This window comes from Cebus imitator, unplaced genomic scaffold, assembly GCF_001604975.1.
Source record: "Cebus imitator isolate Cc_AM_T3 unplaced genomic scaffold, Cebus_imitator-1.0 Scaffold102, whole genome shotgun sequence".
NCBI classification, from domain to species: Eukaryota; Metazoa; Chordata; class Mammalia; order Primates; family Cebidae; genus Cebus; species Cebus imitator.
The window spans coordinates 1,913,084-1,938,171 of NW_016107417.1; the positions used below are offsets into that span (position 1 = coordinate 1,913,084).

General features: G+C 55.8%; 3 protein-coding genes and 1 pseudogene across 3 annotated transcripts in view; 2 read left to right on the forward strand and 2 right to left on the reverse strand.

Annotated features, from left to right (window-relative positions):
* Positions 1–604: 604 nt before the first annotated feature.
* On the forward strand, positions 605–6,313 carry CTSF (cathepsin F). The gene is given in 14 exon segments (XM_017537046.1): positions 605–917; positions 1,109–1,207; positions 1,522–1,608; positions 1,610–1,759; positions 1,869–1,944; positions 3,068–3,181; positions 3,306–3,448; positions 3,537–3,633; positions 3,713–3,793; positions 4,760–4,879; positions 4,960–5,024; positions 5,118–5,208; positions 5,630–5,688; positions 5,771–6,313. Coding segments are annotated over 14 exon segments (1,470 nt in total). The 5' UTR covers positions 605–704; the 3' UTR covers positions 5,846–6,313.
* A 137-nt stretch (positions 6,314–6,450) lies between these two features.
* ACTN3 (actinin alpha 3) lies at positions 6,451–21,783 on the reverse strand. The gene is made up of 21 exons (XM_017537045.1): positions 21,540–21,783; positions 17,966–18,080; positions 17,672–17,791; positions 15,728–15,814; positions 14,917–15,004; positions 14,329–14,407; positions 14,172–14,253; positions 13,332–13,417; positions 12,640–12,732; positions 11,922–12,152; positions 11,676–11,823; positions 10,675–10,825; positions 10,007–10,115; positions 9,772–9,912; positions 9,335–9,517; positions 8,394–8,528; positions 8,119–8,298; positions 7,596–7,742; positions 7,442–7,507; positions 6,834–6,992; positions 6,451–6,753 (listed from the first exon to the last, which is right to left on the reverse strand). The coding sequence occupies exons 1-21, from the start codon at positions 21,684–21,686 to the stop codon at positions 6,595–6,597; spliced, it is 2,706 nt and encodes a 901-aa protein (XP_017392534.1). The 5' UTR covers positions 21,687–21,783; the 3' UTR covers positions 6,451–6,594.
* Positions 21,784–22,447: 664 nt separating this feature from the next.
* ZDHHC24 (zinc finger DHHC-type containing 24) overlaps positions 22,448–25,088 on the forward strand; it is a 9,215-nt gene continuing 6,574 nt past the window's right edge. Inside the window, exon 1 of the mRNA XM_017537053.2 lies at positions 22,448–22,960. Coding sequence (XP_017392542.1) covers positions 22,680–22,960 — 281 coding nt within the window. The 5' untranslated portion in view covers positions 22,448–22,679. The remainder of the gene's footprint in view (positions 22,961–25,088) is intronic.
* LOC119472494 lies at positions 24,231–24,326 on the reverse strand (annotated as a pseudogene).

Below are 25,088 nucleotides of genomic sequence, written 5' to 3' on the forward strand. Positions count from 1 at the left end.
TTATTTTTCTTTCTTTGCTCCCTCCCTCCGACTCATCTTTTCCTTTCTTTATTTTTTTGAGATGGAGTCTCACTCTGTCGCCCAGGCCGGAGTGCAGTGGTGCAATACTGGCTCACTACAACACCTCCTGGGTTCAAGCAATTCTCCTGCCTCAGCCTCCTTGAGTAGCTGGGATTACAGGTTCCTGCCACCACGCCCAGCTAATTTTTATATTTTCAGTAGGGACAGGGTTTCGCCATGTTAGCCACGCTGGTCTCGAACTCCTGACCTCAGGTGACCCACGTGCCTTGGCCTCCTAAAGGGCTGGAATTACAGGCGTGAGCCACTGCGCAGGGCCACGCCACTAAATCTCTCCAAGCCTTGTTTTCTCGACTGTACGATGGAGACAGCACCTACTTCAGATATTGCTACGCCAAATAAAGGGAGCTGGCATATCACGTCTAACACATAACAAGCGAGCGATTGAGGTTAATAACTAGCGTAGCCTCAGGCCAGTGGCCTCCTGATCCCCAGACCCCACGCGCCCCACGTGCCTCCTGTAAACAAGCGAGCGCGCAGGCGTCCCCGACCTGCGCCCATTGGCCCGAGCGCCCGCGGGGAGGAGGGTGGCGGACGCAGACCTCGTTGGCTGCAGGCTTGGTTGCCGGTCGGTTGGTGGCGTGTCCGTCGGTGTGCGCGTCCGGGCCGCAGGCTTCGCCCTTGCCATGGCGCCCTGGCTGCAGCTGCTGTCGCTGCTGGGGCTGCTCCCGGGCGCGGCGGCCGCCCCTGCCCAGCCCCGAGCCGTCAGCGCTCAGGCCTGGAGGCAGCTGTCCCCGGAGCTGCTGGCGTCCGCCCGCTTTGCGCTGGAGATGTTCAACCGCGGCCGGGCTGCGGGGACGCGGGTTGTGCTGGGCGCTGTGCGCGGCCGCGTCCGCCGGGTGAGGACGGACCGGGGGCGGGGGCGCCGGGCCGAGGTACAAGGGTTGGGAGCTTTGGCCTAACCTTGGGATGGGGCCTGTCCTCTGGAGGAGCGGATCTCTGGCAATGGGGAACGGGCAGCGCGGTACGGGCGAGGCCGTGGGCGCCATGAAGGGCCGACCGTGCGCACCTCACCCGCTCCTCTCTCCAGGCGGGCCAAGGGTCGCTGTACTCCCTGGAGGCGACCCTGGAGGAGCCACCCTGCAACGACCCCATGGTGTGCCAGCTCCCCGTGTCCAAGAAAACCCTGGTGAGTGATGGGGCTCTAGAGGTTCCCCGCCCCCAGGCTGAGTAAGGCAGCAGTTGGATGATGTCAGTTCAGGTCAAGACGCAGGGATCTGAGGCAGCCGCTGCCCCACCCTGAACCCCTTCCCAGGCCTCAAGGGCCAGAAACCAAGATGCTCTGAAGCGGTGGGAGGATGACTCGGTGCAGGCCGTGCCTCACTGTCCGCTGTGGGGGTGATTGCCTTAGGAGTGCCCCTCATCTGAGAAGCCTCCAGCTCCGTCTTGCCCAGACCTTGCTCCCATCCAGGCCCGCAGGGTAGCTTCTTTCTCTCCCTCCAGCTCTGCAGTTTCGAAGTCCTAGATGAGCTTGGAAAACACGTGCTGCTGCGGAAAGACTGTGACCCGGTGGACACCAAGGTTCCAGGTGCTGAGAGAGCCCAAGGCTGCTGGGAAGCCCAAGTCAGCCTTTACTCAGGGCTCAGTCATGATTTCTTCTCTGTCCCAACCCCATCCAGACAATAGAAACGAGACTTTCAGCCCAGTATTTTCACTGTTGAATGAGGATCCCCTGCCCCAGGTGAGGCTCCTGTAGCTTGGGGAGCCAGCCGCTGCCTCATCGCCCTTCTCCCCCTTTCCTCCTGGAGTGGGTTTCCCTGGTCAGGCTAAAGATCTGTCTGCCTATCCAGGACTTGACTGTGAAGATGGCTTCAATCTTCAGGAACTTTGTCATTACCTATAACCGGACATACGAGTCAAAGGAAGGTGAGAACCCAGCCTTGGCTGTACCTGTTAGAAACAGAACAGGACTTTCTCCCCAACTTGGCACTTTGCGGGAGGGGAAAGACGAGAAGCAGTGCACCTGTTCCAGTACCCTGTAGTTCCTGAGCTCTCCTTTAGCCTTCCTGGCCTGGGCAGCCACTCTGATTACCTGGTCCCTTCTCCCGCTTATCTTCCCAGTCAGAAGCCATGGGTCTTGGCTGGGCACAATGGCTCACATTTGTAATCCCAGCACTTTGGGAGGCCAAGGTGGGCAGATCACCTGAGGTCAGGAGTTCAAGACCACCCTGGCCAACATGGTGAAACTCCATCTCTACTAAAAAAAAACCCCACAGGCCGGGCGCGGTGGCTCAACCCTGTAATCCCAGCGCTTTGGGAGGCCGAGGTGGGTGGATCACGAGGTCAAGAGATCGAGACCATCCTGGTCAACATGGTGAAACCCCGTCTCTACTAAAAATACAGAAAATTAGCTGGGCATGGTGGTGCGTGCCTGTAATCCCAGCTACTCAGGCGGCTGAGGCAGGAGAATTGCCTGAACCCAGGAGGTGGAGGTTGCGGTGAGCCGAGATCGCGCCATTGCACTCCAGCCTGGGTAACATGAGTGAAACTCCGTCTCAAAAACAAACAAACAAAAAAAACCCCACAAAAATCAGCTGGGTGTAGTGGCACATCCTGCATCCCAGTTACTCAGGAGCCTGAGGCAGGAGAATCGCTTGAACTTTGCCACTCCACTCCAGCATGGGTGACAAGAGGGAAAACCCTTTTTTTTTTTTAAAAAAAAAAAAAAAAAAGCAGCCATGGGTCTTCATCACTCTGGGCAGGGTAGGACGGGGACAGAGGCCAGATCTTTTGTGCTGGAGAGTCCTTGACAACACGGCCTTTCCCCACCACCTCTTTTGGGTGGTGTCCTCTAGACCCCATTTATTGCTTTTGCACCTGGGAAGTCAGTTTGGCCCCAAAAGTTGATCAGACCTCCCACTCCATCACTTGCACGTCTGGGCCCCACTCCTACCTGCTCCCCAGGGAAACCCCTGCCTGCTATCCCCAATTGCCCCTTTTTTTATTTGCCTGGTGCCGAGCCCTTCCTTTTCTGCTCCTTGGTCTTCAGAAGCCCAGTGGCGCCTGTCCATCTTTGTCCGTAACATGGTACGAGCCCAGAAGATCCAGGCTCTGGACCGAGGTACAGCTGAGTATGGAGTCACCAAGTTCAGTGATCTCACAGGTAGGGGGGAGTGACCAGAGTCCTCATGGAGTCAAGAAGGGATAGGGTCTTGCTCGCAAGGCTTCTGGTCAGATCTGGCTTAGAACACTCTTCTTCCCCCTGCCCTGTCCACCTTTGCCCACAGAGGAGGAGTTCCGTACTATCTACCTGAATCCTCTCCTGAGAGAAGAACCTGGCAAGATGAAACAAGCCAAGTCTGTGGGTGACCTTGCCCCACCTGAATGGGACTGGAGGAGTAAGGGGGCTGTCACAAAAGTCAAGGACCAGGTTGGACTCCTAGAAGTGAGGGCAGGACACGGGCACAGCACTGGGGCTGGCGCAGGGATCCAGCTCTGACTCCACCCATCTCTCGTAGGGCATGTGCGGCTCCTGCTGGGCCTTCTCAGTCACAGGCAACGTGGAGGGCCAGTGGTTTCTGAACCAGGGGACCCTGCTGTCCCTCTCTGAGCAGGGTGAGCATCTCGCTCTACCCGTGTGTCCCCAGCCTAGCCCCTCAGGAGGGCTTCTTGGGACCAGCCTTCTGTCTCCTAGAGCTCTTGGACTGTGACAAGATTGACAAGGCCTGCATGGGTGGCTTGCCCTCCAGTGCCTACTCAGCCATAAAGAATTTGGGTATGCATTCATGGGGTCAGGAGGGGCAACAGGAGCCACTTCTCCCTCTGCAAGAAGTTAGTTTATGATGGGGGGAGACATGACCATGAGAAACACACAACACTGGGTTCAAGTCTTTTTTTTTTTTTTTTTGAGACGGAGTTTCACTCATGTTACCCAGGCTGAAGTGCAATGGCGCGATCTCGGCTCACCGCAACCTCTGCCTCCTGGGTTCAGGCAGTTCTCCTGCCTCAGCCTCCTGAGTAGCTGGGATTACAGGCACGCACCACCATGCCCAGCTAATTTTTTGTATTTTTAGTAGAGACGGGGTTTCACCATGTTGACCAGGATGGTCTCAATCTCTTGACCTCGTGATCCACCCGCCTCGGCCTCCCAAAGTGCTGGGATTACAGGCTTGAGCCACCGCGCCCGGCCTGGGTTCAAGTCTTAATGCTGACCTGGCTAGACACGATGGCTCATGCCTGTATTTCCAGCACTTCGGGAGGCCAAGGTGGGAAGATCACTTAAGGCTAGAAGTTCAGGCCCAGCTTGGGCAACATAGCAAGACCCCATCTCTTCCAAAAAGACATTAGCTGGGCATGGTGGCGTGCATCTGTAGTCTCATCTTGGGAGGCTGAGGCAGGAGGAGCGCCTGAGCCCAGGAAGTTGAGGCTGCAGTGAGGCGTGTTTGTGCCACTGTATTCCAGCCTGGGTGAAAGACTGCTAGGCCGAGCCCTTGGTGAGGAGTCAGAAGTTGGAATTCAGTTCTGTCTCTGCTCCTTTTCTTGCTGGCTACTGCTCCCTCCTCCCTACCTCTCCCAGCCTCAGATATGTTATTTCTAGAATGAAGACATTCTTCAGAGGGGATGGCCTGTGGCCTGGGGTAAACGAGGAATGTGAGACCTTGTGTAGGGAGCTTAGTCCACTTTTGGCTGTCAATGGCAAATGGGAGCCCCTCCTCCTCTACGCATCCCCACTGTTTCCCAGGAGGGCTGGAGACAGAGGATGACTACAGCTACCGGGGCCACATGCAGGCCTGCAACTTCTCACCAGAGAAGGCCAAGGTCTACATCAATGACTCTGTGGAGCTGAGCCAGAATGAGCAGAGTGAGTGAGGGGCAGAGTGAAGCAAGGCCAGGTGGGGCTGGGGCCTGGCTACCCTCTGATGTCACCCCTTCTGTTCTCAGAGCTGGCGGCCTGGCTGGCCAAGAGAGGCCCAATCTCTGTTGCCATCAATGCCTTTGGCATGCAGGTGAGGCCCTAGCCCCACTGCCCCTGCCCCACCTCTTGTTGACCTCCTCGACCTCTTCTTGGAGTTGATCCCCTACTCCTCCTCCACCTCCAGTTTTACCGCCACGGGATCTCCCGCCCTCTCCGGCCTCTCTGCAGCCCTTGGCTCATCGACCATGCGGTGTTGCTTGTGGGCTATGGCAACCGTGAGTTGCACTGCCTGTCCTGCATCCAGCCAGGTCACAGGCAGGGGCGGGACCACAGCATCTTAGGTCTTCTAGAGGGGAAATCGGGGGAGTGCCTAAGGAACCATATTCTTTATCTGCTACCTGGGCTGTGGTGCCAGGTGGGCATCATCTGTCCTTTATGGAAGGGAAGCTGAACTGTGGTAGGTTGAATATTGATGGCCTAGTACCCTGCAAGAGGTGGGTGGGTGGGTGCTTCCTCCCTGCCCCAGGGCTGGACCAGGTCTCCCTGAGGCTGGTAGGTGGGGCCCTCGCTTTCTGCTCTTTTCCTTGTCCCTGTCACACAGTAGGCCCAGTGCAAGTATTTGAAGGGTGTAAAGTGATTGAGGCTCTGCCTAGAGAATTCAGGGCCCTGATCCTTCTGCTCTGCACCGCACCCCAGGCTCTGACGTTCCCTTCTGGGCCATCAAGAACAGCTGGGGCACTGACTGGGGTGAGAAGGTGAGTCTTGCCGGCTTGGCCCTTGGCCTTCCAGGCTGCCATCCTACCGTGGTGCCCTCACCAGCTCCCACTCTTCCCCCAGGGTTACTACTACTTGCATCGCGGGTCTGGGGCCTGTGGTGTGAACACCATGGCCAGCTCGGCGGTGGTGGACTGAGGAGGGGCCCCCAGCTCAGGACCTGGTGCTGATCAGAGTGGCTGCTGCTCCAACCTGACATGTGTCCAGGCCCCTCCTTGGGAGGTACAGCTGGCTGAGGGACAGGCACTGGGTACCTCAGGGTGAGCAGAGGGCACTGGGCTGGGGCACAGTCCCTGCTTCCCTGCACCCCACTCCCAACCTGAAGTTCTGCACTTGCACCTTTGTTGAATTGTGGTAGCTCAGGGTGAAGCTCTCGGGGTGACGGGTGGTGTTTTGGCAGTTGAGGCTGGGCAAGAACTCTGGGCTCAGGTAATGAGCAGGAAGAAAATGTTCTAATCTCACCCCAGCTCTGTCCTGCCCCCGCTTTCCTCTGATACTATAAATTTTCTGGTTCCCTTGGATTTAGGGATAGTGTCCCCCTTCCACGTCCAGGAAACTTGTAACCACCCTTTTCTAACAGCAATAAAGAGGTGTCCTGGTCCCCAATGTGGTATGAATGCTCAGTTCCCAAGGTGAGGAGGGATGGCAGGGACTCCTGGAGGGTCAAGGTGGGATATCCCAGCTATCCTGGTTCTGCCCAGGAGCGTGAGGGCCCGGCTTCTGCTTCAGGAATCAAAAGGAGATGGGGAGAGGCCCACGAAGGGATCTTTATTCAGAAGCACTTGGCTGGTCGCACTCTCAGGCCCTTGCCCTGAGGGATGGATGGGATCAACAACCACAGGCTGCACCCTCTCTCCATCTTGCATAGAGAACCTCAGTGATTGGGGTTACAGGTCGCTCTCCCCATAGAGGGCACTGGAGAAGGCTACGTAGTCCAGGGCTCCAGCCGGGGCCCCGGATCCCTTGTAGGGCACCATACGGCGGATGCAGTACTCGGCCTGCTCAGCAGGGAGCTCGCGCCGCAACTCCTCAGGGGTGATGTAGTTCTGGGGAGAAGAGGCATTGAGGGCCCCCAGGTCCCATGCCTTGCCCCAGCCCCCCAGCCCCTCCCCTGCCTGGAACTTACCTTGTCTCCTGCCAGGATCTTGAAGGAGGCCACAACTTGCTCAGCCGTGTCGGTCTCGGCTGTCTCTCGGGTCATGAAGTCTATGAAGGCCTGGAAGGTCACTACCCCGGCCGCATTGGGGTCCACCATGGTCATGATGCGAGCAAACTCCACTTCCCCCTGCAGAGATAGAGGCCAGGCATTATGCCCATGAGCACTAAAGCCAGGAGGGCTCCTGGGGTCTCCTCCTGGGGACTGTCCAGCCTTGGCTTGCAGAGCCCCGGTGACAGGGTGTTCCCTTCCTCCAGAGACCAAAGTCCTTTATGGTAGGCTGAAATCTGCAAATTTGCAAAATCTGCAAAAAGCCCAGCCATTTGCTCCTCTAGAGAGCTACAGCAGGAAGCTGGCCCTGATTTTTTTCCCAGGGCCCCCCGTTTCTGTAGTGCTGTTTTTCTACAGGTAAAAATGTTACAAGCTCAGATTTTGGGTCCATACAGAACTGGGTCCAAGTGAGTTTACCCCTTTGAACCTTGCCAGCCCCTGTATGGATGTGATGAAGGTGCAGGGGGCAGTGTACGTGAAGATGGGAGGCTTGCAGTAGGTGATCAGCACAGAGGAGGGGTACTCACCAGGTCATAGCCCATGGAGATGAGGCAAGCTCGGAAGTCATCGGGGTCCATCATCCCATTCCGCTTCTGTAGGGGGTGAGTGGATATCAGGCTTGGTCTCCAGACCCCACCAGTCCCCAAGTGTCTTACCCCACAGGGCCAGGCTCCTGCTGACCCGGTCAAAGTGATTGAAGGATGCTCGGAACTCGTTGAGCTGTTCCTGGCTCAGGCCCTTGGCGTCTCGGGTCAGTACCTGGTTCTCTACTTCATTGATGGTACGGGCGATGGAGGTGAGCAGCTGCTCCCAGCCCACACGGATGTGCTGGCAGGCAAAGGACAGGCCACCGTCAGTGGGCAGCCAGTGCCTGGCCACTGGCTCTAGCTCCACGCTCAGTCTGCTGAATGACCCTGGGCAAGTCCTCCCCTTCACTGGGCCTCCATCCCCATCTGGAGGCTCCACTGAGTAACCCCCCAGCAGTCCTTCCTGTCTTCTGCTAACCAGCTATGGCCAATCCTGGCCTGGCTTTGGACTGCTTTGTGACTCTGAAAGGGTCACTTTCCATCGCTGGGTCTTAAGCGACCTGGCCAAGCTGAACTGGGCACCCTACTGGGGGACACATGCTCTGTCCAGCTGTGATCTCCCTGGGCCCCCTGAGCCAGCGCTGCCTGCCTTCTCTGCAGAGAGGGTGTGATCCCACCTCCATGCTGTAGACGGTGTGCTTATTGTCGAACACCAGGCTCTCCTGCAGCAGCTGGTGGTCACCCTCCAGCCGGTCAATGTTAGTCTTGTAGTTGATAATGTTCTGCTCTTGCTGCCGTAGCCCAGCCATTTGTTCCTCCAGAGAGCCGGCCAGCCCTGCTGCCAGCCGTCCCACCTCCTGCAGGGGTACCCAGGCAGCATGAGAGCTCCCGACTCCCTGTGGCCCAGCCCTTGCCCCGCTCCCCAGGTTGGCCGTGCTATCCCAGCCCTTACCTCCACCTTTGCCTGGATCCAGGGCCCAATGGCATTGGCCTGGGCTGCAAATTGTCGCCGGAGCCTCTCGTTTACCTGCTGCCGTGCCAGCTCCTCCTGCAGTGTCTGGTCACGGCTGGGTACCAGCTTTCGGACCTGGGAGGAGGGTAGTTATGCCAAAGCTAGCTCTGATGGCTGGGAAATGGCTTTGAGGGGAGATGGGCTCCAGCCCCTCAAACCTCAGCCCCTGTTGCCTTGCGCCAGCTTGTCTGGGATATTCGAGAAAGCTCTTGGGCAAGTCACTAACCTATATGGGTTTCAGTTTTCTTTTTTTTTTTTTTTTTTTTTTTTTTTTTTTTTTGAGACGGAGTTTCGCTCTTGTTACCCAGGCTGGAGTGCAATGGCACAATCTCGGCTCACCGCAACCTCTGCCTCCTGGGTTCAGGCAATTCTCCTGCCTCAGCCTCCTGAGTAGCTGGGATTACAGGCACGCACCACCATGCCCAGCTAATTTTTTGTATTTTTAGTAGAGACGGGGTTTCACCATGTTGACCAGGATGGTCTCGATCTCTTGACCTCGTGATCCACCCGCCTCGGCCTCCCAAAGTGCTGGGATTACAGGCTTGAGCCACCGCGCCCGGCCGGGTTTCAGTTTTCTTATCTGCAAAATGGGGCTGATGGCATAATTTATAACTAATATGGGTGGTTTTATAAACTATGTCTACATACGAGGCTTAATTCTACTTCATATCAGTTGTGACAGGAAAATGCTGCTGTTAATGGCTCATCATCAACAGATGAGGCCAAGATAGGCAAGGTGATTTGCCCAGTCCCTTGTGGAGTCTGTGGCAGACCCCAGATCTGAAGATGGACTTTATTCTCCATATCTTGGGCCACCCGAGGTTTCAGGGTGGTCAGAGTGTGCAGGAAGGGGCGGAAGGAAGGCTACAGGTGGCACTGACCATGTCCCACTTGGTGTTGATGTCCTGCGGGCTGAGGGTGATGTAGGGGTTGGTGGAGCAGGGCCGCAGCCCATAGGTCTGGCAGATCTTCTGGATCTCGCTCTGGATGCCCATGATGGCGCCTCGCTCTCGGTCAGCCTCGGGCAACGTTGCTTTGAACTGATCATGTGCTGTCAGAAGGCTCTGAGGGTGACAGTAAGTATCAGCTGGTGTCCCCACTTACCACAGGCAACAGAAAGGGCAGCAGTGTGCCCCAGGCGACCCAGTGGTCCTCGGCAGTCTTGACACAAGAACCCTGGCTTCCTGTCTTCCAGCCCAGCACTCAGAAAAGGGTTTTCCTCCCATCCCTGTGCCCCAGGAGTGTAAAGCTGTGGCTGGCAGAATTTGAATCCAGCTTTTCTGCCATCCCATCTGTCCCCTGCAACCCTGGGACCCACCTGGGTCTCCTCCACAGAGTGTACCAGCCACACATCTTGCAGGTCCTCCACAGCACCGTCCAGCCAGTTATTGAAGGGCGCGGCCCGCCGGGCAAACTCCAGCTGCAGCTGGTCTATGGTCTCCAGGAGCTTCTCCATCCGCTAGGGATGGGTGGTGTAGCGGGTCAGCAGCTTCCCTGGCAGACCTGGCCTCACCTGCCTACACACCCCCCAGCTCCCCTGCCCCCAGCCCCACCTCTAGTGCATCCCGCCTTTTCTGGGTCAGGGTACCCAGGTTGTCCCACTGGTCGCAGATGGCCTGGCAGCGGCTGTTCACTGAGGCCGCCTCGTGGTAGTCCAGCTCACTAGGAGAGCAAAGTGGGATGAGTGTGGGGCCAGCACCAGCCCAGATGTCCTAACTGCACTCCCAGGGCTGGAACTCATGCGCCGCGTCAGGGCGAAGGTGTTGGAGGGAGCAGGGCAGGTGGTGGGTAAAGCTGGGTGCTTTCCTAGAAAGGGGGGTCCTGGCTCATTTACGTGGGCAGGTGGGTGCCCGCGCATCATTAGCTGCAGTCCAGGAGGTGCTTGGGTGGAGAGGCAGGGTTGTGTGAGAAGGGGTGGTCAGGCCAAGGCTGATGCGGAGGATTTGGGGCAGTGGGCGGGGTGAAGGGAGCAGGTAGGTTAGAGGACAGGCCACGGAGTGGGACAGGTCGAGTGCCAGTGGGAAGAGTGTGGGCATCAGAGCGGGGTCCGGAGATGGAGATGGGGTTTCAGGAGGGGTCGGAGCGAATGGTGAAGGGGAAGGACCTGGGTACCACAGCGGGGTTACAGAACTCGGGAGAGTCTAGCGTCTTGAGGAAGGCAGTGGGGGCGAGGGCGGGGCGAGGGCGGTATTGGGGGCGGGCCTTGAGAGGCCCCGCCTACTTGAGCTCCTGGGCCAGCGCGGCGATGTGCTCCACGCGGTCCTGGTGTGCCGCCAGGTCGCTCTCAAAAGCCTCATGGCGCCGCAGCAATGCCCGCACTTCCTGCAGCGAAGCTGAATCGTAGTCGCGCTGGCTCAGCATCTCCTCTTTCCCTGCCCGAAGAGAGGCCGGCTCTGGTCACGCAGTGGCAGCAGGGGCAGGGGTGCTGGCTGGGCTGTGTGACCGTGAAGCCTCATCTGTTAAGGTGACGATCGCCCAGGCCTTACGTGTCCTAGGCCCTGACCTTGCCTCCTTTGTTCACCAATAAAATCCTCGACAGAACACCGAATGAATGAGTAACATACTTGACTCATGCAATATTTTAGCGTCAGTATTTTGTGTATGACATAAGTGATGTGAGGACTGGACTCACTTTTGGACACCTGATACATATAAAGTGCTACATGATGAATTAGAGCAAACCTACAGAAGACCAGAGCAGGGCTGGGCAGTCAGTGGGGAGGCTGAGCTTATAGATAAAGAAATGGCCGAGCAGGGTGGTTCATGCCTGTAATTCCAGCACTTTGGGAGGCTAAGGTGGGTGGATTGCTTGAGCCCAGGAGTCAACAAAGTGAGAACCAATCTCTACAAAAAAATACAAAAAGTTAGCTGGGAGTGGTGGTGCACGCCTGTGGTTCCAGCGACTAGGGAGGCAGAGACAGGAGAATCACTTGAGCCTGGGAGACAGAGATTATAGTGAGCCAAGATTGCACTGTCCTGGGTAATAGAGCAAAACTCTATCTCAAAAAACAAAACAAACTGTGGCCCACAGAGGGGCAGTGGCCCAAAGAGAGGCCCAGGTTGCACCACAGCGTCAGGGTGGGACTAGAAATCCAGTCTCCGGCTTCCCTGCAGAGCACCTACCCCTGTCCTGTGGATTTTGCCAAGAACCTCCCCTCCTGCTCCTGCACATCAGTCTCCACCCCAGGAGACAGTCCAGCCCGGTGAGGTAGGTATGCCTACCCCGGGTCCAGGCTTCGTGCAGGGAGGCCTTCTGCCGGAACTTCTCAGCCAGGTGCTGGAGCCGCTGCAAGCGCCGGATCTCTGAGAGCAGCCAGTCCTCATAGCCCTTTTCCACCTGCTCCAACCCCCGCCATGCGTTGGCAATGTCCTGTGGGGCAGGCAGGGGTGCCCTCCATCACGGTTCGCCCATTGTACAGATGGGGATACAGAGCCCAAGGTCACCCAGGGAATATGTGTAGAGCTCACCGAGACCAGCTTGCCCTCGGAGGGCATGAAGGCAGGCCTGTGGCTTAGCCGTAACTTGGTCTGCAGCGTGTTGAAGTTGATCTCCAGCTGGCACTTCTCCTGAACGCGGGGTGGCTTGTGCAGGCGCCGGTAGTCCCGAAAGTCCTCCAGCTTGCGCTGCATGGCACTCATGCTGGGCTCGCCCACACGGTTCTCCAGCCATGGGACAGTGCGGCGGATCCACTCCAGAAGCTGACAGGGCCAGGCAGGGGCAAGTCAGAGAGCTCTGAGCCAGCCTGCTCAGCTCACCCACCCCTCTCCACCCACACTCAGGCCTTGGCCAGAGGGTAGGTGGGGGTGACTTTGACAACTACGAAGGGCAGAATAGCGTAGTTTCCACGAGTCAGGGAAGGAGGGGATGGTTGATTTCTGAGTCCAGGGGCTAGTATATGTTGGTACAGAGCAAAGGGCTGTGTGACTATCTAAATACAAGTGAATGGATTGATGTGTGAGTAAACAGATGAATGATGAGTGAGTGAATCAGTGACTGACCAGGAGCTTGGGCTGGCAGGTCAAGTGACGGGTGGGGGCGGACAGGAGGAGGCTGGGAGGAAGCCAGGGCTACTCTAAGCAGAGGGAGGCTCTGCAGGCCTGTGCTTGGGGTTAGCAGGGTTGGGAGAGCCAGCAGGACTGGGGTAGGGAGAGGATGGTGGGAGGGGGTTCTCTGGCTCAGCCTCACCTCACTGGCAAGCTTCTCGTACTCCTCCATCAGCTTCTCATTTTCCTGGTTCACCGCCAGCACCTTGCAGATCCGGTTGGCAGCTGTCTCTGCCTGTGGGAGGAGTGGGCAGAGGACTGGCATTAAAGTAAGCTGCCTCTGTAAAGCCCTTAAAAACCAGAGCCCCTAGCTGGGCATGATGGCTTATGCCTGTAATCCCAGCACTTTGGGAGGCTGAGGTGGGTGAGTTATTTGAGTCCAGGAGTTCAAGACCAGCCTGGGCAACATGATGAAACACCATCTCTATAAAAAATACAAAACTTAGCCAGGTGTGGTAGCCTGTGCCTGTAGTCCCAGTTACTGGGGAGGCTGAGGCAGGAGACTGAGGTCAAGGCTGCAGTGAGCTGTGATCACGCCACTTCACTCCAGCCTGGGTGATGGAGTGAGACCCTGTCTCAAAAAACAAAAAAGCAAACAAACTGGAGTCCCTGCAAATAGGGAAAGGGACGGGGGAGCATGGCTCTTAGGTAGGGAGGGAGTTTCCAAACCAGTGTCCTCTGTTCCTGAGCTCTCTGAGGATTGAGTGCGTGCAGCTGGGACAGGGGCACTCCCACCCGCGTGGCCTGGTGCCTTCAATGTTGGACTGCAGCCAAGGTTGGGCTGCACCAACCTTGGGTCCACCAGCACCGGCAGCAACAGATGGGCCCTCTTACCTGCTCAGCCCCGGCAAAGGCATGGTAGAAGCAGGACACATAGGTCATGATGGCCTTCTCATCTGGCTTTGGGGTGTTCACAATGTCTGGGGGAGGACAGCAACGTATCTACTGGCCAAGGCAGGGGTCCCTCCCCAGGCAGAGAACTCCCTCTGGGTGGGAGAGTAGGAAGCATCTAGTCATGGCCACCAACTGCCAGCCACCCAATCCCAGTGTTGTCTTCTTCCTTGAAGCCCTCTCTCCTTACTCCAGGGCTCAGCAACTTCCCCACCTCCTCTCCTTGAGGCGAGAAAAGTGTGAAGGAGTGGTTGAGTGTGAGTGGATAGCCACTGTGCCCTCGTGAGGGGCTGATCCACACTGCTTCGTGCCTTGAACTATTCTATACCTTCCTCTGTCTGTCTTTCCCCCAGGCCACAAGCTCCTTGTGGCCAGAACAAGTTCTCCTCCAGCGGTGGCCACACAGCCCAGGCATCATGCATAGTAGATTCTCAGAAAGTGTTTGCTGCTTCAGTTGACTATTGCCTTGCCTAAGCATAGGGACCACAGGAAGGACGTCCCCCAGGGGAGCTGCCAGTGTTGGGGGACAACATGATCCCAGGTGACCCAGGTAACTGGGATGTGAGGCAGAAGGTATATTACATAGGGGAGAGGCAGGAGAGGCTGGTGTTCCTTGGGGAATGGGGCCGGGGACAAGATAGAGGACTCCTGGAGAAGGGGGACTGTGACCTGGGAGTGGGGTGGGGGCGGTCAGAGCATCTCGGGAGGAGGAAAGGGCAGTGCAAAGGTGTGGAGCTTGTACCAGGCCCACTGGAGCCCTCCCCGGGACTAGCTCACTCTCACCTTCCGCATCCAGCATCTTGGGGATGTCCAGGTATTTCTCTGCCACCTCGAAGGCAATGTTCAGGTTGCCGACGGGGTCATCCTAGATGGGTGTAAGGGAGGGAGGTGAAAGGTCAGCTGAAGGCAGAGGTCGTGGACTGGGGTGGCGGAGGCCTACCTTTCGCAGTTTGGCGTAGTCGATGAGGTCGGGGCGGTGTCGGTGGATGAGAGCGCAGAGGGCCAGGCCATCCTTCCAGCTGGACAGAGAGAAGAGGGGGGTCAGGCCTGGATTCAAGCTGAGGCCCCGTTCTCCCCTTGGCCCAGGAGTACCCCCCAGGACAGCCTCATCTGTAAAATGGAGTAAAGCACAAACCGCTTAGGTTGGCATTTAAGGCCCTCCATGACCAGATCTGGACCATCTCCTGCAAGCCCATCACGATTCCCTCACATATCCAAGCTTAGGCCTGACCAATTTCTACATGTTTTTGGCTTCCAGCTTCCCTCTGGCTGGAATGACCTTCCAGGGATGTCTCAAACACTCCCTCCTCCACCAGTTAACTGGAACCCTCCTGAATTCAATTCCATTCCACTCAATGTTACTGAGTCTTCTTTTCAGATACTGCTCTAGGAACTGTGCTGTGACCTTTTCCTCCCCGGTGGCTTGTGACAGGGACCAGTTCAGTGCCCTTCACTGACCAGAGAGGACTCCTCTCTGTGCCCAGTGCCCCACAGAGGCCCAGACACATTTGCTAACCAGCTGACAGACCTGGTGTGGAAATTCTGCACGTTGACATTGCGGTATGGTGCTGTCTTCCTCTGGCACCACAGGAGCAAGCCTTCCTTGGCCGAGGTTTCTGGGTGGGGAGGAGGGGGGAGAATTCATTGGAAATGGGTCTGGGTCAGCCCTCTCACCCTACTTTTTTTTTTTTTTGAACCAGAGTTTTGCTCTTGTTGCCCAGGCTGGAGTGCAATGGCGCAATCTCAGCTCACTGTAACCTCTGCCTCCTAGGTTCAGGCGATTCTCCTGCCTTAGCCTCTTGAGTAGCTGGTATTACAGGCATGCACCACTATGCCTGGCTAATTTTGTATTTTTAGTAGAGATGGGGTTTCTCCATGTTGGTCAGACTGGTCTCGAACTCCTGATCTCAGGTGATCCACCCACCTCGGCCTCCCAAAGTGCTGGGATTGCAGGTGTGAGCCACTGCGCCCGGCCTACTTTTCTTTCATTCCCTCCCTCCCTCCCTTCCTTCCTTTCTTCTTTTGCTATGTCATCCAACTGGAGTACAGTGACACAATCATGGTCTACTGCAGCCTCAACCTCCCAGGCTCGAGCGATCCTCCTCCCTCAGACTCCCTAGTCTGGGACTACAGGCACATGCCACCATGCCCAGCTATTTTTTTTTTATTTTTATTTTTGGCATTTTTTCTGTAGAGATGGGGTTTCACCATGTTGCCCAGGCTGGTCTTGAACTTCTGGGTGATTCTTCAAGTGATCCTCCTGCCTCGACCTTCCAAAATGTGGGGATTATAGGCCCAAGCCACTGCACTTGGTCCCGACCTCATTCCCCATTTCTCACCCTCCACAGAGATGTCCTGGATGGCGAAGCGAAGGATGATGGTCCAGATCATGCCCAGGGTCATCTTCAGGTTCCCATCGACGATCTCTGCAGGGCAGGGGTCAGGGGACAGATTCTGCCTGGCATTCAAGGCCTGTGCTATCTGGCCTCAACTCACCTTCCCCCTGCTCAGCCCTCTGGCCCTTGTCCCCCATCTCAGGGCTGGCACCTAGTAGGTGGGCACCTAGCAGATGCTCAGTAAGCATCTGTTTTTCTTTTATTTTCTTTTGAGATGAAGTATCCTTCTGTTACCCCGGCTGGAGTGCAGTGGTGCGATCTTGGCTCACTGCAACCTCCGTCTCTTGGGTTCAAGCGATTCTCCTGCCTCAGCCTCCTGAGTAGCTGGGACTACAAGTGTGCACCACCAAACCCAGCTAATTTTTTTGTATCTTTAGTAGAGATGGGGTTTCACCATGTTGGCCAGGCTGGTCTCGAACTCCTGACCTCAAATCACCTGCCCACCTCGGTCTTCGGAAGTGCTGGGATTATAAACGTGAGCCACTGTGTGCAGCCATATCAATTTTTTTTTGTTTAGTTGGTTTTGAGATTTTTTTTGAGACAGAGTTTTCTCTTTTTTTGTGTGTGTGACAGAGTCTCACTCTTGTCACCCAGGCTGGAGTGCAATGGTGTGATCTTGGCTCGCTGCAACCTCCGCCTCCCAGGTTACTGAGGAGCTGGGATCAGCCTACCGAGTAGCTGGGATTACAGGTGTGAGCCACCATGCCCAGCAATTTTTTGCATTTTTAGTACAGATGGGGTTTCACCATGTTGGCTGGTCAGGCTGGTGTTGAACTCGTGACCTCAGGTGATCCACTCTCCTTGGCCTCCCAAAGTGCTGAGATTACAGGCATGAGCCACTGTGCCAGGCCAAGATGGAGTTTTGGTATGTTGCCCAGGCTGGTCTCCCAGCTCCCAGGCTCAAGTAGTCCTCTTGCCTCAGTCTCGCAAGTAGCTGAGACTATAGGCACGCACCTCCATGCCTGGCTTGTTACTTAGAAATTATTTCACTGAACTCTTACTAGGGTTCAGAGGCTGCGCTGGTACTTTAGATATATTTGCTCTTCTTTTTTTTTTTTTTGAGACAGAGTTTCACTCTTGTTACCCAGGCTGGAGTGCAATGGCGCGATCTCGGCTCATCGCAACCTCCGCCTCCTGGGTTCAGGCAATTCTCCTGCCACAACCTCCTCAGTAGCTGGGATTACAGGCACGCACCACCATGCCCAGCTAATGTTTTGTATTTTTAGTAGAGACAGGGTTTCACTATGTTGACCAGGATGGTCTCGATCTCTTAACCTCGTGATCCACCCGCCTCGGCCTCCCAAAGTGCTGGGATTACAGGCTTGAGCCACCGCACCCGGCCTTTTTTTTTTTTTTTAATTTTTCCTCCAACACACTAAAAAGGAATCAAAGGAACTGATCCTAATACTATGTGTTGTTCAAGCAAAGGGAAGGGGTCAGGTTTTGTCTAAGGGACTATCTCTGTGTTTCGCTCTGCTGCTCAGGCTGGAGTGCAGTGGTGCAGTCTTGGCTCATTGCAACCTTCCACCTCCCAGGTTCATTTGATTCTCGTGCCTCAGCCTCCCAAGTAGCTGGGATTACAGGTGTGCAGCACCACAACCAGCTGATTTTTGAAATTTTAGTAGAGATGGGGGTTTTGTCATGTTGGCTAGGCTGGTCTCGAACTCCTAGCCTCAAGCGGTCCACCTACCTCGGCCTCCCAAAGTGCTGAGATTACAGGCGTGAGCCACCAGGCCTGGCTGGTAGATTGGCTCTTTACAGGCTCTCCGGCAAGGCAGGGATTATTCCCATTGTTGAGATGAGGAAACTGAGACTCACAGAGGTGATTTGTTGATATCAAGAGAGGCTCCCTTTCCCTGCCCACGACCCTTCCTGCTACCTCCTCACCTTCAGCACCAATGGACACCAGCTTAACCCCCTTGCTGGCAATGAAGTCCAGGGCCTTGTTAACGTTGGCGATTTTGTGGAAGCGCATCTTGCCTTTATCTGGCCTGGGCAGCCTCTCTCCTGGGTATAAGAGGAGAGTCCAAGGGCCAAAGGTCATGAGAGGCAGCTGGAGCCATGGCCCACAAACTCTCCCCTCCCTGCCAAGTCCCGTCAAACATTCTGCCACCCTATTGCCCCTGCTGTCCAGATGTTCCTGGGTCCTGGGGCCCAGGTGCACTGATTTCCCATCCTCACCTGAAATGACCTCCAGGAGCAGCATGAGTTTGAGGCCATTGCGGAAATCTTCCTCGATGCTCTCGATCTGGGTGCCTGCCTTGCGCAGGTGTGAGTTGCACCAGGCAGTGAAGGTCTGGGGGCAGAGGATAGCACTCAGACCCTACAACCAGGTCTGGGGTATGTGGGGCACGGTCCTGTCTCCTCACTCAGGGTAGGTCTCAGAGCCTTGGATTTCTGAATTCAAGGCTCAGCTCAGCTCAGCCACTGACTTCCTGTGCATCCTGGGCCATCCCTTTTCCCTCTCTGAGCTTTAGTTTTCCTGGGTGGGGAGAAATGGGGTCTGGGACCTATGCAGGTCCCAGTTTGGACTTGGGGCACCCTCCCACCAGCACTTCAGCCTTAGCTGGTCTTAAATACGAGAGGGGGCCCTAGAAAATGTTAACACATTCAAAGTGTGGGGCCCTCTGAGATCTTGAACTATAAGGACCAGTGCAGAGTGATACTGCCCTTCTGAAATCTGAAAACTCCTAGACTGAAGCACATTTGGCCCTCAGGGTTTTGTCTAAGGGACTATCTCTGTGTTTCTATTTTCTTAGCCCCACTGACCTTCCAAGGCTGTTGTAAATTGGCCTCCGAGTAGACCCTAAATGTGCAAGGACTCTGCCGGCTGTTGGAGGGTCAGCTGGCAAGGGTCAGGCCTAGCCTGATCTCATTTTGTTTTTTTAGAGACAGACGGGGTCTTACTAGGTTGCCCAGGCTTGTCTCAAGCTTCTGGGCTCAAGTGATCCTCCTGCCTTGGCTTCCCAAACTGTTGGGATTACAGGCATGAGCTACCATGCCTGGTCTGAACTCATTTCCCAGGGTGACTGCCCACCCCTTCCTCAAGAGTCAGCCTCAGCCTCAGGCTCCATCTGAAATGGGAGGGATGGTACAGGGCTGTTCTTCTGTTGGGGATAGGAGTGACATGGCACTTGGTACAAAGTTTCTGCCAACCTGCTGCCCTTCAAGTTCTGAATTCTGTCTTTCCAGAGACTCCTTGGTAGAGTCAGGGTGGGCTCCAAGTCCAGCTGAGCCACTCACTCTCTGTGATCTAGGGTCAGCCCCTTTCCCTCTTTGGGGATTGGCCTCATTTGTGTAATTAAAGTAGGTGCTGAGTACAACTTGATGGGAACCCAAGCACTGAATAGGGCAACTAGATTTCCCACAGTTCCCTCCAACTCTGGAGTCTGAGATGCTTTGAGTCTGGAAAAGGCAGGGGGCAGGCAGGTCTAGGTGGTGCCAAACATGACTCTGAATGAGATGTGGTTCCTGCTCTAAGGGAGCTCATAGTCTATCCAAGAGTCATGCTGATCTGAGAAGTGCTGGAAGAAGTTGCTGAGGAGTTGATGGGAGGGACGCTGCAGATCAGGGTGGGGGCCTCTTGGGGAAGGCCAGTATTTGATCAGAACTGTGATGGTCAGGAATTATTCAGGCAGGAAAGGGCAGGCAAGGGCATTTCGGGCAGGGGCAGCCATGCGGGCAAGTGCTTGGTGGCTGAGAGAAACAGTTGCTACATTTGTCAGATTACAAGGATCTGGGCACTGCTGGAATGGAGCTGGGAGTGTTGGGGCATAAGCGGTAAGAGGCGGGCCGGAGGGGCAGCAGGGGCCAGGTCATGCATGATCTTGGGTGCTAAGCCGGGGAGATTAAATTTGATCTTGAGGGCAACAGGGAGTCAGGGAAGCCTCAGGCAAGAGGGAGGTGGGCAGAACTGTCCATGCTGGTTGCAGAATGGAGCTAAATGGCTTGGCGTGGCAGAGGCGAGAAGTTAGGAGGCAGTAACTGGGACCAGGGCAAGAGAGGAAGGGTGTCAGTGATGGGGACAAGGCAGGATCGGGTGGATGAGACAGAAATGATGGAATGTAAGCTCCCTGTGGCAGGTGCTTTATTTTGTCTGCTGCCGAATCCCAGCACCTAAAACGGTGCTGGCACATAGTAAGTCATCAGGTGGGAGGAGGTGGGCATGCTGCTCCAAGACTGTGAAGGAAGCCGTTGGACGGAGGAGTCACTGGGGAGAAAGGGAGCATAGAGGAACAGGGAGAGGGCAGGGCTAAAGCAGAGCACAAGGATGTTTATTACCACCTTACAATAAACAACGCTGGATGAGAAAGACATGAGCCACATGTCCAACTACAGTGGATGCTGACTGATTTTCAGAGCCTCTATGCTGTGCAGCCGTTGAATGAATGGATGAGATGGTGACTGCAAGCTGTGATGAACAGATGTTTCTGATATTTGTTAGGTGACAAAGGCAAGTTACAGACTGGCATGTGTCATATGAGGGGCATGAAGACCTGGATTGAGGAGAGGCCCGGGTGGGAGGGGGTAGGGATAGATGTTGCAGAACAGGTGGCAGCTGGAGCCAAGGACAAGGATGACATCACTGGGAAATTGCTGAACCTGGGACTGCAGCCAGGCTGGAGACAGGTGCAGGGGAGCCTAATGGGAGGTTTGTCACCTGGGGAACCCCAGCTGAGTCAGCGGAGCCTCCTGGCCCTCAGGGTCATCTCCTGTTATCTAACCCAGCAGAAGTGTTCTGATTCTAAATTCTAGGATTCTCAGGTCCTGCAAATTCCACTGAGTGCCCCGGTACCCTTCCCTTTCCTGGAGTCATACAGTGTTGGCACACGCTGAGCAGGGTCCAGTGGCTCATGATGCTCTCCTAGTTATCCCTGGCCTGCCACTCCCCAAACTTTTCTCCCTCTGGCCTGGATCATTTTCTTTTTGGGAACCCAGGTGTCCTGCCCCCTCCACTTGGGAAAGTCTGGGATGAAAATAGCTCAGGGAGGGAGGGGGCCCTGAGTGCCCAACGGGCTGGGTCCCTGAGGTGCTGCCTCAGCACTACGTGTCCATCTGGCCAGAGAGTCAGGTTACTGCGTAAGGGGACCCAGGTCTCCCCTCCCTGACCTGTGGCCTTTTCAGCAGACTCAGGGCCCCTGGGGTATCTTGGGAAAGAATGGGGGTGGGGCAAGGGATAAAGATCCTCAGGTTAGGGGGTCCTGAAGTCTGACAGTCTGTGATTTGAGGCCTGTCTCTGCTCCTTTCTGGGCTTCAGTTTCTTCAATTGTTAAATGAGATACAGCGACTACGAACCCCACCCTGGAGATGGGGTGGGGTCTGAGAGGACCCTCCTTACCCCACCACACTCCCAAGTCCACTAGCTGCCTGGCTGCAAGCCCTCAGGGTGGGGCCTGGGAATATTTAACTAGAGAGTGGTTGGAGAAAGATTCTTCTTCCTGAACCCCGAAACTTGGATCTTCTGGACTTTGCCCAACCTGTTTGACCAGTAGAAGTGGGGCAGTGGGCCCAGGGGAATTAACCCTGCGGGCTGGGGACCCCAGAAACTCTCTTGTCATTCTAAACCCCTCTTGAGGGCTCCCAGTCCTCTCCTCCAGCCCTGGGGATAGCAGACAGCTGATGGGCAGAGCCTGGGCTGGGGACTGGCACTCTAGGTTAAAGACAGCCTCTGCCCCTGCCCTGCTGAGATGCCCAGGACAAACCGCCCGGCCTCTCAGGCCTCGGTTTTGCTGTCGGGAAATGGGCGAACACTCACTTTCCGCTGCTGTTTCTCCCAGGCCGGGTCCAGCAGCAGGTCGCGGTCCCAGTCCTCCTCCTGTTCCATGTACTCGCCGCCCCCGCCGCCGCCCGCGAAGGGCCCCTGCCCGGCCCCCAGACCCTCGGGCTGCATAACCATCATCATCTTGCTCGGGATCCTGGCTTCGCTCCGCTCCGCGCGCTCTCGGACACCCGGGCCCCGTTAAGTAGGGCCCAATCCAGCCCCGGATCGAATTCGCACTAAATATGGGGGAGGAGGGAGGGGCCGGATGGGGCGAAGGAGCTGGCAAGGGGTTGTCCTGGGGCCAGGGACTGCGGAGCTGGGGGGCGCCGGGATGGATCTCGCGGCGGAGATCCTGGGTTTGCGTTCCCACTCCGTTGCGGGGGGTGCTGTGTGACCTTGGGAAATCCACGGGACCTCTCTGAGTCTGTTTCCTCCTCTCCACAATGGAAAGGCCGATAATAATAGTAGCCGCGGGCCGTCCTAGCGGCTGCCCTCCGGCGGTCCTCTCTAGCCTCTTCCAGCCCCTCGCTGGTGGGACACGGAGCCCTATGCCCATTTCACAGTCAGGAACACGAAGGCGCCGAGCTGTTTTGCATGTTTTCTGGGGTGATGAAGGGAGACACCGGGCATGGGGAACGGCTCTGAGCCAGCTGGATGGGCCGCGGCAGGGCTATTAATATCGGGGTGGCTGCGGGGAGTAGGGGAGAATTTGCTGAGCCGGGAAATCCCGACGCCGCCCAGGCTGCAACTCAATACCCCGGGCGCGCCTGGCCTGTGGCGCCAGTGGACCGGGCTCCGGCGGGGGGGCGGGGCCTCCCAGGGTGGGGGGGCGGGGCCTCCCAGGGTGGGGGGGCGGGGCCTCCCAGGGTGGGGGGGCGGGGCCTCCCAGGGTGGGCGGGCCGATCACTCCGCGGCGTCTTCCGTGCTCCAGTGCCGCGGATTCCGAGTGCCTCCTGCTGGTCCGTCGGCCCAATCAACTCGCCCAGTCGGTCGGCCGCTCCCTGAGAGTCTGAGCGCTCGCCGCACCCTTTCGGAGCTTTTATTGGCCGTTATGAGACGTCCGTCTGCCGCTATTCCCGCCCCAATACGGAAGCTGCCGAGTCCTCCGGCTCCGATTGCTGCGGTGTCCAGGCCATGGGGCAGCCCTGGGCGGCTGAGGGCGCGGATGGGGCGCCCACGCGGCTTCCTCTCGTGCTCACCGCGCTGTGGGCCACGGCCGTGGGTCTGGAGCTGGCTTACGTGCTAGTGGTCGGTCCCGGGCCACCCCCGCTGGGACCCCTGGCCCGGGCCTTGCAGCTGGCGCTGGCCGCCTTCCAGCTGCTCAACCTGCTGGGCAACGTGGGGCTCTTCCTGCGCTCGGATCCCAGCATCCGCGGCGTGATGCTGGCCGGCCGCGGTCTGGGCCAGGGCTGGGCGTGAGTGGGGCGTGGAATCCGGGGGGAGAAGTGGGAGCCTTTGCCAGGGCGGAGGGGCCCCAAGACTGGAGATGTTAGAACCGGCTTTCATTAGGATCCGGGTTGTTAGAGCCAGAAATTTTTTTAAAACCTGGAATGGAAGAGCTAGAACGACTGTTATTTGTTCACTCACAACTACTTATTGGGCACCTACTAGGTGCAAGGTACTAAGGGTACAATAGAACAGATACCTGATCTGGAGCTCATTTAAGGGGCAGATGAGAAACTAGAGGAATAACAAGAAAATCATATAGAATGCTAGAAGGTGATAGTTATATGGAAATAAGAAGTAGAGCACGGTAAAGGGGTTGCAAGTTTCAGTATTAAATAGGTGGTTAGGCTGGGCACGGTGGCTCATGCTTGTAATCCCAGCACTTTGGGAGGCCAAGGCAGGTGGATCACCTGAGGTCAGGAGTTCGATCCCAGACTGCCCAACTTGGAGAAACCCCGTCTCTACTAAAAATACAAAAAAAAAGAAAAAAAAAAATAGCCAGGTGTGGTGGCACATGCCTGTAATCCCAGCTACTCGGGAGGCTGAGGCAAGAGAATCGCTTGAGCCCGGAAGGGAGAGGTTTTGGTGAGCTGAGATTGTGCCATTGCACTCCAGCCTGGGCAACAAGAGCAAAACAACATCTCAAAATAAATAAATAAATAAATAAATAGGTGGTCAGGCCAGGTTCGGTGGCTCACGCCTGTACTTTGGGAGGCCGAGGCGGGAAGATCACTTGAGGTCAGAAGTTTATAAGCCTGGCCAACATGGTGAAACCCCGTCTCTACTAAACATACAAAAAAAGTAGCTGGATGTGGTGGCGTGTGCGTGTAATCCCAGCTACTCAGGAGACTGAGGCAAGAGAATTGCTTGAACCTGGGAAGTACATGTTGCAGTGAGCAGATTGAGCCACTGCACTCCAGCCTGGGCTACAGAGCAAGACTCTGTCTCAAAAAAAAATTATTCCAAGTTGTATTAATAAATCATAACATTACTTGGTATCCCATAAGTATATACAACTGGAATTTGTCAATTAGAAAATACAAATTACACCAAGTAAACAGGCTGTACACACACATTTTATGCCAGGCACAGGCTTTTGCCTGTAGTTCCAGCTACTTGAGAAGCTGAGGCTGTAGTGATGTGTTCACAGATTGCACCTGTGAACAGCAACTACACTCCAGCCTGGATACCGTAGCAACACTCTGTCTCTAAATTTTTTTTTCTTTTTTTATTATTATTTTTATTATGGAATGCTTCATGAATATGCGTGTCATCCTTGCGCTAATCTTTTCTGTATCGTTCCAATTTTAGTATATGTGCTGCTGAAGCGAGCACTAAAATTTTTTTTTAATTAATTTTCTTTTTGAGATGGAATCTCACTCTGTTGCCCAAGCGGGATTGCAGTGGCACGATCTTTGCTCACCACAACCTCTGCCTTCTGGGTTCAAGTGATTCTCCTGCCTCAGCCTCCGGAGTAGCTGGGACCACAGGTACGCGCCACCATGCCCAGCTAATTTTTGTATTTTTAGTAGAGATGGGGTTTCACCATGTTGGCCAGGCTAGTCTTGAACTCCTGACCTTGTAATCCACCTGCCTTGGCCTCTGAAAGTGTTGGGATTACAGGTGTGAGCCACCACGCCTGGCCAAATTAATTTTTAAAGTAATAAAAATAAATAGGTGGTCGAGGTAGACCTTATAAAGAAGGAGGCATTTGAGCAAAAACTTGGAGGGGGCGGGGGAGTTAGCCATGTGGGAATCTGAGGGAAAGGTGTTCCAGGCAGAGGGAACAGATGAAGCAAAGGCTCTGAGGCAGCTGTATATGTAGCATGTTCCCGGAACAGCAAGAAGGCTAGTGTGGCTGGAGTGGAGTAAGAGAGGGGAAGAGATGTCACAGATGGAAGGATGCTATAGGACATGGGAGGCTTTGAAATAAATTGGAGAACCACAGAGGGGTTTTTTTTTTTTCTTTTTGGGACGGAGTTTCACTCCTGTTACCCAGGCTGGAGTGCAATGGCGCGATCTCGGCTCACCGCAACCTCCGCCTCCTGGGTTCAGGCAATTCTCCTGCCTCAGCCTCCCGAGTAGCTGGGATTACAG

Bases quoted from the DNA above. Each gene is read 5' to 3' on its own strand.
- ACTN3 (XM_017537045.1), bottom strand. From the start codon at position 21,686: ATGATGATGGTTATGCAGCCCGAGGGTCTGGGGGCCGGGCAGGGGCCC. The intron at 9,518-9,771 runs GTGGGTCCCAGG...TGTCACCCTCAG, and splicing joins ACTCTGTGGAGGAGACCCAG to AGCCTTCTGACAGCACATGA. The intron at 6,754-6,833 runs GTAAGTTCCAGG...TCTTCTCCCCAG, and splicing joins AGATCCTGGCAGGAGACAAG to AACTACATCACCCCTGAGGA.